The following is a 12,100-nucleotide window of genomic DNA, read 5'->3' as shown; positions in this document are numbered from 1 at the left end:
AATCAGACTGAAACAGACCGAAAAGCTCCCAGGAAAGCTTTGAAAAAATGTTTACAGAAATAAACGTTTAGTCTCCACTGCCACTCGCTGATATTTCATTTCCTGCTCCCCCAGTTGTGCTTAATTTTTTTAGGGTTTTGGGGTAAATGACCACATGTTGTTCCAGAGGAAGCTCATCAGTCTTAGTCTTTACAGAAAGTAACAGGTGGATAACTGGGTATCTGAGGAGTGGCCGAAGAGTCCCCGTCATCATCGGCAGGATCATTACCATCAGTTTATTGGTACAGGAGGTGAAGGGGAACTTCAGGGAGTGGCCCTGCACTTTATGGCCCCTGCTGGAGTGTAAAGTCCTGCTGATCGAGCCACAGACGTCAGATTAGCCAGCTTCAAACGACAGAGGGACATCAGAACTTCCAGGGAACTGATTCTGACTTCAGCCACCAAGGTTTCCCCTCAGAGGACGTGTTTCTGATATTTTCTGCCTTTTGGCTTCCTGTGGAGGCTTCCTTCGGTTTCAGGTCATCCGTGGAGTTCTTCTTTTTTTCATTTTGAGTGATTTTCCAAAAACCTTTGCAACCATGTCGACGGCGATGGAGGGAGTGGGGTTCATCATGAACATCATCGGCTTTCTGATCACCGGGGCGGCGCTGACTAACGACTACTGGAAGGTCTCCACGGTGTCCGGCAGCGTCATCATCTCCCAGAGGCAGTTCGAGAATTTGTGGCACGCCTGCGCCGAGAACAGCGGCGGCATCGCAGAGTGTCGGGACTTTGAGTCCATGCTGGCCCTCCCCGGTAAACCCACCATCTGTCCTCTACCAAATGTCATGCCAACAGTTGTGAAATTGTTTAAATTTTTCCAGTTAACCTTAGATAAAAAGTTTAGGCTGAGAGAAAGTAGCTATTTGTAGGAGATGTTCACCACACTAGGTAACTTTAATGCTTGAGGAATGATTGTCAAAGACGTTCTCTGAAAAGGTCAAAAATCTGAAACATCTTCAGGTCTGTTAGTTTTTCATTTTCAGGCTAACTCGGTGACTTGATATGAGGAAATTACATTTATTTCCATGCATGGGGAAATCTCTGAAGTAAATTTATCCTCAACTTGAAATCCGCTCATTTCCCTGAAAAAATGAAGATGTTGTTTTAAAAGCTCAACAGACATTTGGAACCAAAATCAGGTCGGTACGCCCTGTGGCACGATGTCTGAGCTGTAAGGCCAAAGGTTGGGGGATTTCAGACTCGTACGTTTCCCGCCCAAAACAGTGAAAATTACCCGCTAGTTCGCATTTTGTCTTAAGTAAAACACAGATCGTCTCAGGAAAGGGTCGACTTATTAGTAAAATATGAGAATGGTGTTTTATTTGTTGATTTCCATCCTGTTATTGCAGGAGGACAGGATGTGTTATCGTTTGGCCGCCATTTTGAGCGTCTAGTGGCAGTAAAATGGAGGGAAACGCAGAAGTGACAGTAAAGGTGCTTCTTCTTCTGCAGTTCAATAAATTAACATGTATTCACTGAGGTTAGATATTAATATACTGCTCAAAAAAAAATAAAGGGAACACTTAAACAACACAATGTAACTCCAAGTGTTCCCTTTATTTTTGTTGAGCAGGAGAAATGGAATACACTGCAAAACAAAGTGAAAAATACTTTTCAGTATACTTTTTATTTCAGTAAAAAATACAGAGAAAATGTAAACCAGTTTACAGAAGCACCTCTATATGTTACATTATAAAAGTGTGGACTAATTAGGCCCGAGCAGCGAACCGCTGCAAAGGCCTATTATCATTTTATTGTTTATTATATTTCTTCTACGAAAAGATGAGACTGGTTGGAGACCTAAACATATTTTAAAAAACTCACCAAACTTCACCCAAAATTGTCCCCGTGTGAAATTTGAGGATTTTAATGGGATTGAAAATGGACGCGCCCCCTAACGTAAGATAGAGAAACTGGTAAGAACTAGAGATCTGAAATTCAGTATATAGGTAGAACTCCACGATTAAAGAAAAAAGTATCTTGGAGATTTGACCTAAAGCCAACAGGAAGTCTGCCATTTTGGGTCAAAGTGTCATTTTTGGCAATTTTTCACAAGTCAAACTCTAATCCTCCTTCTAGGGATTTTGATCTATCAGCTTCAACTTTGGTCAGTATCCAGTCCCGGTATAGCGCCCCCTAGCAGCACTAAAACAATCAGCCCCAAGCCATTCTTTGTCCAAAAATTATGACATATGGTGCACATATGTAAGTTCTCAGGACCTACAAAAAAGCCTCTTGGAGTGGTGGTCCTAACCCTACAGGAAGTCGGCCATTTTGAATCAAAGCCGTCATTTTGTCCCTTTCGCTCATGTTTGAGCGAACTGCTCCTAAAGCTTTTGAGTTACAGACTTCAACATCGCTCAGTATCGTCATCACCCATTGGGGATCAAAAATTATTGGAAGCTTTTTGCTGCATGGAAGCATGTGGGCGTGGCCAAGCCTCATAATCTGACTTTTCGCTATGAAAGATGAAGCAGCAGGACCAAACTTTCTTAGTCATATAATGTAAGTTCTCACTACAGTCATGTGCTCATTTGATTACTTTAGCCCCGCCCACTTAAAACAGGAAGTTGGAAGGTTCACTGCTGGATTTCCTTACTTTAAAGGCTTACTCACAACTTTTAAGCTAAGTGTGATCCAACAGAACATGCTGACGATGAATCCAGTTCTGAACAGTAACAGTTGGCTGGGCAGTGTGGGCGTGGCTCAGCGGCGTATTTCAGTAACACGCCGTCTGCATACGATTGGCTCTAAATTACACATGCATTATTCGATTTGCTTCAAACTGGATATGAATGACATTGGATTACATTAGTATTTGGATCGATGGCGCCCCCTCAGACACTTACAACAAGGCTGTATCTCCCTAATACATAATTGGATCTTCCCCACATTTAGCATTCTTGACCATGAATTACTATTTCAGAAGTTGATTTGGTCAGCTGATGACATCTGTTTAGCCACGCCCACTTAGCGTTGAGTAAATCACTTTTCACTTCTCATTGACAGTGTTACTCTGTTTCAGATATAAACCGACATGAGATAATAATTTAAGGCGTAATTTTCAAAACACGACAGGAAGTCTTTATTAATCCTTTGCCACCAAAGAGGAAGTGACCACGGCTTCTGACAGGAACTTTGGATTTCTGCCAGATTTTCAACCCTCCCCACCAGAGCACATCCAAACCTGATGGAAAGCAATGTTGAGACAACTTTTTAGGTTTCTCTGTGGCACTAGTGGCATTTTTATTGAAAACAGGCTGACAGGAAAGCGGGCTGAGAAAGAGGAGAATCCTTCCAGCAAAGTACCACAGGCTGTAGTTGACCCTGGGTCAGCCGAGCCGAGGACTGAAGACACACGAGCTACTCCTGCACCACCAGCACGCCCTGATTATTACTGTTAAATACATACATTATGATTATGACCAGTGTAATGATTGCACGTTTTTAAAGTTATAATTTATGTATTTAACAGTAACAATTGTTGCAAGTCTTCCCCCTCTTGCTCAGCCCCCTTCCTGTCAGCCTGTTTTCAATAAAAAGAGCCACTAGTGCCACAAAAAAATAGCTGTTAAATATAAATGTAAGCAGTCCACAGTTTTATAATGTAAAACTTTGGTTCTGTTAACCAGTTTACAGAACCAAAGTTTTTCAGTGAAAAAAACAACAGATATTTTTTACAGTGTAGACATCTAAATTCATAAAATCATAAAGTTGGCACTTATTGTAAGGTATGTCCACCCATTTCTGGCTTGTCTTAAAATTAAGAATATAGCTCAGTTTTAGGGAAAGGTGCTTCAAACCAAACTATTTAAATGTCACTCTTGTAGTTTAAGTTTCAGAAATATTTTCTTTAAGCTGCCATTATAGTTGGAGTTTCTTGTGAGAAACGGGGAATAACCACAGAAACTAAATGTCATCGTTTCTCCTCCGTGGCGTCCGCTCAGCTCTCAGCTCTCAGCTCTCAGCTCTCGGTTGTAAAAAGGTGCGGCGGTGTTTATGATCAATTTAGTCATTTTGTCAATAAATTACTACACCGGCTGTAAAGCAGACGAAAGCCACACTGAACGCAGTTCCTTTTCAATGTTACCCGCAACCCTGAGAAAACCTGAGAAGCAGCTGTTGCTTGCATCCTGGGACGGCTGAATTCACAATATCTATGTTTTTACTGTATTTGTTACTTAAGACTAAAAATAGCAATTCTTCTGAACCCTTAAAGTAATGTTTTTATCACAAAGAAACAGATTCCTGTTAATTACAAGTAATCTCTAACAGGACCAGTGACCACCATGTACTCATGTTGGCATTTCTCATGTAATTATTTGATTCTTTGGGGTAAAAAAAACACATATTTCTTTAAATAAAACATTGGGTGACAGCTCTGCACTTATTTCAATGCCCAGAGAATGATTAAATACAGGTTAAAATTTTAGAAATCCTTTTAATGTCTCAGTTTAAAATCAGTGGGGGCATCTTGTCTCTTTGAAATAGATTTCCTGTAATCAAGCATCATGTTCTTTCTATAACCTTTTTGTTTTAGCTGTTTTTGCTAACCCTGCATGTTCAGCTGAGATGTTTAAGTTCATGCACGCAGTCCGTCCTGACGCCTCCTTTAATGTCCGGCATCTCTCTGCTCCTGCAGCTCATGTGCAGGCCTGCCGCGCTCTGATGATCATCTCCCTGCTGCTCTGCCTCGGCTGCATGATCGTCTCTCTGCTCGGACTCAAGTGCATCAAGATCGGCTCGGCCACAGACGAGTCCAAGGGCAAGATGGCCGCCGGCGGAGGAATCATGTGCATCCTGGGAGGTGCGACAAGCAGAAAACACAAATAGCTTTCAGATTAATGTAAAATGTCCCGTTTCTTCACGTTTTTTGCAGGTATTAATATCTGAGACAGTCCTTCTCTGAAAAGGGAGCCAACACAGCTGCTTGGCAAATGTCACCAGTGTCCATCTCAATGGGACAGTTTTAGCATAGAATATGTTTTCCAAAATAAAAATGCGTGCCAAAGTTGCTTATTCCCTCATTTACCAACAGCAACGCTACAATACGAAACCAGACAGGAAGGAATAGAACAACTAATATTACCAGGGGATCTGTTGCTTACAGTGTTTATTTCAGAGTAAATCCTCCACCAATTACTAATACGGCCTTAAGGAGTTTACATGAAACCCCCTGGGGTCACATTTGACTTTAAAACCACAACAACCCATAAGGCCGCACAGACGTCCAGGATAATGTTGACTCTCTGCATGTTTAGTCATTTTAACACTCAGAGTGCCGCACCCATTTGGTTCAATGCCAAGATGGAAGTGATCCAGCTTTTATTAAGCCCTGCCACTCGGATCGTGCTTTTCAGGTTTCCTTTCAGATTTACGCCCGGTGGAAAGAATGATAAGCAGGTATCGAGCTACCGCACAGTCTGATTAATAGAAATTTCATCGTTCATCGGTCTTTACATAGATGTTCATCACTGAGGAAGACTGGAGGCTGTGGAGGGGAATAGTTTGGATGTTTCCCTGATATCTGGCTGGATTACAGATGTTAAAACAGCCGCTTCATGGCGACAGCTCTGAAATGACAATAAACTTCATACTGAGACTCAACAACAGAAGTCTGAGAAATCACTTCAATGTGAAACATGGGGGTCGCATGTAAAGCCATAACGCTGAACATCTGCAGTTCAATTTAACTAAACTGATATATTAACTTGTTTATAGAACCCCAGGAAATTATTCTATGGGTTAAACAGAAGGCGATATGAGCAACAATGTTTATTTTACTGCCACATGGAAATCCATTAAACCCAATAAAGGTCGATTTAGTTTCCTGCTGTCACAATCCTCTCATGCAAACTCTGATGCTTCCTCCAATAAATAAATGATACTGAACAGCTGCTATGTGAGCGTTTTAGTCAGATAATCCGGTTTGTCAGAGCAGGGAAGCCTCTGAAACATGCAGGGCAGAGTCAGAGGCTGCAGACGTTAACCAACCTCTCAGTTTCAGCACAGCGATAGAGCGGGACACACGCAACCTGGAGCCGTTTCAGTTTTACTGCAACAGGGTCTGAACATCTGAAATAATCACTGCTGATGTTTAGGTTTTTGTTTGATTTATTCTCGTTTGATGAGAAAAAGTGTAAAAGTTGATGTGACAGCGAGGAGACACAAGAGGAGAGCAGAGCAACAAAACTAAAAGGGAGAAGATGCAAAATGTTTCGGTTCTAAAAGGAGCTGTGAAATGCAAACTGATTCAAAGCATTAAAAAAACATAAAACTGGAAAATATCAAAAAACAAAAGAAACAGAAAAGTGTATTGAAGACGACCATGTTTGTGTCTGTGTTCATCAGGCCTGTGCTGCATCATTGCCTGCTCCTGGTACGGATTCCAGGTGGTTGAGGACTTCAACAACCCGTTCTACGGAGGCATGAAGTGAGTTTTCTCTGTCCAGACAGGAAACAGAACCAGTGAAGCTCACAGATCCCGTGTGAACCCGCCGTGTCTCTGGGTTTCTGCAGGTTCGAGCTGGGCGCCGGCCTCTACATGGGCTGGGCCGGAGGCTCTCTGAGCATCCTGGGGGGAGGCCTCCTCTGCAGCGCCTTTAAGAGAGCGTCACCTGCTGGCAAGACGGGGTAAATAAAAACACTCCTGAGAGGCGTTAGGTGGAGGCAAAGCTCTATCTGAGCACGTTCCTCCTGTTAGAGCCGCGTCTGAGGCTGCAAGGTTAGGATGCTGCAACCTTTTCAAGCTAATTAAGCTCTTTGAAACAAACGAAACACCATGAAACACATAACAATCGATCTGAGGCACCTTTAAAAGGCCAAAGCAGGTCAAACCACAGGTGGTCATAGTCTCATCCAATAAGCTTTGACCCAACGCTGCCGTCTGGTTCTCACTCTGCCCGGTTTTGTCTTTCAGCGTCTACCCGGCCAAGAAGGTCTACACCGCCACGGCCCGGTCCGAGCCGGAGTCCAGCAGAGCTTATGTCTAATCACACACCTGCACACGCATGAGAGGACTCTCCACTGGCTTGTTTGTTTCTTCAAGGTTCTGCTGTGAGTTGACAGGCGAAGAAACCTAAAGTTTTAAACCATGAAGAGCTTTTGTTGAGGGAACAGGAAGAAGCGACGACAGAGACACAAACCTGCCACGTTCCAAACCTTCGTCTGAATTATTTCAATCCCCACTGTCGTTCTGATTATCTTTCATTGTCGATGATTTTACCTAACCTGTTTCACATTTATTTTTATCTGAATAAAGTTTGTTAACAAAACAGCCCAGCTGGTTGATTTCATCAGAGACTCCGGATGAAGGTCCACGTCAGATCCATCATGGCTGATTATAAGTCAGGCGGCTGCAACCAGGTGCAGAGGTGTGAATTTATTGTGGTTCTGGTGCAATCAAGGTCCAAATTATTCATACAGACTAAAGAAATACCTACGGAGCCCGTCTGGTGACACGGACAGAAAAAAGTTTACAAGATGTGACGTCGTGGCCACAAGTTATTTATGAGGGAGCTCCTTTATACGGTGGCCCAGAGGTGTCAACACTGATACAAAAGCCACAACACAATTACAAAAGCCACAACGGAAGTCACGCAACATTTTTGTCGTTATACATGACAGAAGAAGAGGTTGACCCGCCAAAAAAAGTCAATGAAGAAGGAGCTTTGCTTGCGGACTCACAAGCAAATATTGCCATTTTTCGTTAGTTATATATGGTACAGGTGTACCGCTATGCCGGCAAGTGCGTTTACTGACAGCTGCAAGTTTGTTAATCCTGTGAAGAGAGAAACATTGCATTTTAGGTTTGCGAGTCAGTGGTTACCATGGAAACAAGTCAGACAATTTTAGATAACTTTCATTGTTTAGTGACAGTATGGTGCATAAAACAGAGAATTTATCGCTCAGGAAAAATCGCTCAGAATTCGAAGTTGTAACTCCAACTATGTCTTTATGAGTATGGCTATAAAAATTTAAAATTAAATCCACACAGAATGATTTTACCCAATGCCTAAATTTGACTGCATCAAATTTAAAAAGTTGTTTTTTCCCCCTCTTCATCTGGTCCCTTCCTGTGACCTCAGCTCTAACAGAAAGCTATAATTAGAGGAGGTGAGGTAACACTTCCTCCTGAAACACAGATAAGTAAGGTAAGTTCACTAAAATAAAAAGTTAAATAATCAAACAATAAATACAAACTGGAACTGTGAATTGATTTAAACCAAGATGTTGTAGTAAATCTGTAGAAATGCAAAACATACACAAACCTGGGATAGTATACGTTTGCAAATGGTGTTCTTACCCACTTTGTCAGACTCGTTAAAAGTCCTCCTCACTACATTTTTTCAATTTAGGAGCTCTCGTAAGACCTAAGATGCGTTGTGAATAACTTTTATTTTACCAAAGTAAAATTCTAAGAATTCGGGAAATTCTAAGATTTTGCCTGAAATGACTTCACTAAAAGCTACTTTTAGTCTTGGGAATCTTTATGAATACAGGCACTCCTCACTATCTAAACATTATTTTCACTTTAGGAGCTCTCTTAATGCTTAGGGTGCTTTGTGAATAACGTTTGACTTACCGAGGTAAAATTCTAAGAAATATATTTAGGAATCTTTTTGAATACGGGCAGAGGTCTATAGCTCACAGGGAGTTAACTGACTCTTCCTCTCTAATGTTGACTGCTGCAAATAAAAATTCACTAAACATGACTGCCATGAATTGCATTGCTCTGCAGGGGAGGGTGGCCAGGATCAGTTTTAAAGGCAGGCTGTTCATAGGAAGAAGATGAGAGCAGAGCAACTGGTCCTCTCCACAGAAATTATTTCAATGACTGTAGTCTCTGATCCTAAGCTTCAGGTACATCCCTCTGGGAAGTAACCTCAGGGAACCTGCAGGATTAAAATATCCCCGTTAACATGAAACCCCCTTGGGATTCCAGAGAAAGAGCTTGGTATAGTTCCTAGAGAGAGGGATGTCTGTATGTCCATCGTAGGGCTTTTCTAATCTGTCAAAGTAACCTTGGGAAATAAGAGACAATGGATGGAAAGATAGATGTTGGATAGATTTTTCTAACTGACTTTTTTGTGATTCCATATCAAATTTGAACAGCATTAACAAGCAAGATGGGGCCACGATCAAAAGACAAAGACATTGGAATATTACATTCATCTTTGTTTGTTTGTTTGTTTGAGTTTGAGTTTATTTTTTCAGTCACAAAATACATATTTCCATAACAGATACACAAAGGCAATAAAAAAGTGAACTAAAAAAGTTCAGAAGCAAAAGCTTATATGCCCAATTCTACAATTTGCAGTACTTTGCTAGACACATTTAATATTAAAGAAAAGAAAATACTGAGAGAAAAATAAAATTAATATGATGCCTCATAACCTCTTGCTGACGAGGTTGCAATATTCTCTAATCAGTATGGTTCTTAATATGGAAAATAAGGTTCAGAAGATTAAGACTCAGCATAACTTTCCTTAGTTGAAATGTTAATACTGTGAAAAGGCCATTATGGAGAGAATTAACAAAATTGCAGGAGAAGAGTTTCCCCCAACCAATTTTTTTTTAAAATTTAGATGAAATAAGATAGAAACTCTTACTGGTCCAATTAAAAAAAATAATTGTATTTCCATTTCTTTGGCTTGTTATTGGATGAGAATTGTCTATAAAGCCACAATATTCTTTAATTAGAATTGCTGAGAAAAACATGGTAAGGAAAACATACAAGAAATTAATAAAAAGCTACACTATGTACTTGAAAAAATTGCTTTGATCTCAGTAAATACTCAGTAAGACGTTGGTTTTCTGAGATTAACAAAACAATTAGGAGCTGATGAGCCACAGCTGTAGCGCCTGCAGAGAGCTCTATTTAAGCCTCAGGTGCTGGTTGATCATTCAGTTGAGGCAGGAGCTATGGGAGGAATTTGGCTTCTGGGTTTTTGTGCAGTCGCCTTGTGGCTTAAAGGTTTGTTTAGTTTCTTTGTTTTAATTTTTTGTGTATATTTAAAAAGTATGGGTGATTCAGTAATCAATTTGTGAGCCTGGAAGGTTGCTGCTATAGTTGTGAAAAGATAATATGAGAAACAAATATGCTATTCATTTCACAGGGTCTTGTTTACCGATTGATCATAATGGAGGAATACACTATGAACCAAAAGGGACTGGAAACTGTAAGCTAAGTGTTTGGATAGAAAAATTGTTGAACAAGCTTACTTCTGGCTAAACTGATGTTGGTTTGTTTCAGCCTTGTCCCAAAATGAGATTCCTCTAAAGAGAGAAGTTGCTTTACTCCAGTCAATGGATTACAGGTTGCTGGGAACTTCAAAAGAAGGTAAAGCTTTTCATTACATGGACATTTATTATAAAGACTAAAAGGTATGTGAATATCTAACAATGAATTGTTCCTTAAGTGCAACTGGAAACCAATGAAGTGGACGCCTCCCACAACGTGTCAAGCGACGCCTCCCACAACGTGTCAAGCGACGCCTCCCACAACGTGTCAAGCGACGCCTCCCACAACGTGTCAAGCGACGCCTCCCACAACGTGTCAAGCGACGCCTCCACAACGTTTCAAACGTGTCCAAGCGACGCCTCCCACAACGTGTCAAGCGAACGCCTCCCACAACGTGTCAAGCGACGCCTCCCACAACGTGTCAAGCGACCGCTCCCACAACGTGTCACGCGACGGCCTCCCACAACGTGTCAAGCGACGCCTCCCACAACGTGTCAAGCGACGCTCCCACAACGTGTCAAGCGACGCCTCCCACAACGTTTCAAGCGACGCCTCCCACAACGTGTCAAGCGGACGCCTCCCACAACGTGTCAAGCGACGCTCACAACTTGTCAGAGCGACGCCTCCCAAACGTTCAAGCGACGCCTCCCACAACGTGTCAAGCGACGCCTCCCACAACGTGTCAAGCGACGCCTCCCACAACGGTCAAGCGACGCCTCCCCACAACGTGTCAAGCGACGCCTCCCACAACGTGTCAAGCGACGGCCTCCCACAACGTGTCAAGCGCGCCTCCCACAACGTGTCAAGCGACGCCTCCCCAACGTGTCAAGCGACGCCTCCCACAACGTGTCAAGCGACGCCTCCCACAACGTGTCAAGCGACGCCTCCCACAACGTGTCCAAGCGACGCCTCCCACAACGTGTCAAGCGACGCCTCCCACAACGTGTCAAGCGACGCCTCCCACAACGTGTCAAGCGACGCCTCCCACAACGTGTCAAGCGACGCCTCCCACAACGTGTCAAGCGACGCCTCCCACAACGTGTCAAGCGACGCCCTCCCACAACGTGTCAAGCGACGCCTCCCACAACGTGTCAAGCGACGCCTCCCACAACGTGTCAAGTCAAGCGACGCCTCCCACAACGTGTCAAGCGACGCCTCCCACAACGTGTCAAGCGACGCCTCCCACAACGTGTCAAGCGACGCCTCCCACAACGTGTCAAGCGACGCCTCCCACAACGTGTCAAGCGACGCCTCCCACAACGTGTCAAGCGACGCCTCCCACAACGTGTCAAGCGACGCCTCCCACAACGTGTCAAGCGACGCCTCCACAACGTGTCAAGCGACGCCTCCCACAACGTGTCAAGCGACGCCTCCCACAACGTGTCAAGCGACGCCTCCCACAACGTGTCAAGCGACGCCTCCCACAACGTGTCAAGCGACGCCTCCCACAACGTGTCAAGCGACGCCTCCCACAACGTGTCAAGCGACGCCTCCCACAACGTGTCAAGCGACGCCTCCCACAACGTGTCAAGCGACGCCTCCCACAACGTGTCAAGCGACGCCTCCCACAACGTGTCAAGCGACGCCTCCCACAACGTGTCAAGCGACGCCTCCCACAACGTGTCAAGCGACGCCTCCCACAACGTGTCAAGCGACGCCTCCCACAACGTGTCAAGCGACGCCTCCCACAACGTGTCAAGCGACGCCTCCCACAACGTGTCAAGCGACGCCTCCCACAACGTGTCAAGCGACGCCTCCCACAACGTGTCAAGCGACGCCTCCCACAAACGTGTCAAGCGACGCCTCCCACAACGT

General features: G+C 43.7%; 1 protein-coding gene and 1 long non-coding RNA gene across 2 annotated transcripts; both read left to right on the top strand.

The window, feature by feature from the left end:
- Nucleotides 1-367: 367 nt before the first annotated feature.
- Nucleotides 368-7,319, top strand: cldn15la (claudin 15-like a). Its single transcript, XM_012859941.3, has 5 exons — nucleotides 368-795; nucleotides 4,685-4,849; nucleotides 6,394-6,475; nucleotides 6,562-6,675; nucleotides 6,962-7,319. Exons 1-5 carry the CDS (start codon nucleotides 579-581, stop codon nucleotides 7,032-7,034), a joined length of 651 nt encoding a protein of 216 aa, XP_012715395.2. The 5' UTR covers nucleotides 368-578; the 3' UTR covers nucleotides 7,035-7,319.
- Nucleotides 7,320-9,956: 2,637 nt separating this feature from the next.
- LOC118561415 lies at nucleotides 9,957-10,566 on the top strand. The gene is made up of 4 exons (XR_004930040.1): nucleotides 9,957-10,018; nucleotides 10,161-10,223; nucleotides 10,298-10,384; nucleotides 10,464-10,566. It is a non-coding gene; the product is annotated as an uncharacterized LOC118561415 (long non-coding RNA).
- Nucleotides 10,567-12,100: the final 1,534 nt, after the last annotated feature.

This window comes from Fundulus heteroclitus, unplaced genomic scaffold, assembly GCF_011125445.2.
Source record: "Fundulus heteroclitus isolate FHET01 unplaced genomic scaffold, MU-UCD_Fhet_4.1 scaffold_63, whole genome shotgun sequence".
NCBI classification, from domain to species: Eukaryota; Metazoa; Chordata; class Actinopteri; order Cyprinodontiformes; family Fundulidae; genus Fundulus; species Fundulus heteroclitus.
The sequence above is the reverse complement of the archived record's forward strand: the minus strand, read 5'-3'. Positions and strand labels throughout refer to the sequence as shown.

What these genes read in the sequence shown, in the direction of transcription:
- cldn15la (XM_012859941.3), top strand. Translation starts at nt 579, where the DNA reads ATGTCGACGGCGATGGAGGGAGTGGGGTTCATCATGAACATCATCGGC. An exon ending in AATCATGTGCATCCTGGGAG is followed by an intron (nt 4,850 to 6,393) that starts GTGCGACAAGCA and finishes TGTGTTCATCAG; the next exon opens with GCCTGTGCTGCATCATTGCC. An exon ending in CCGTTCTACGGAGGCATGAA is followed by an intron (nt 6,476 to 6,561) that starts GTGAGTTTTCTC and finishes GGGTTTCTGCAG; the next exon opens with GTTCGAGCTGGGCGCCGGCC.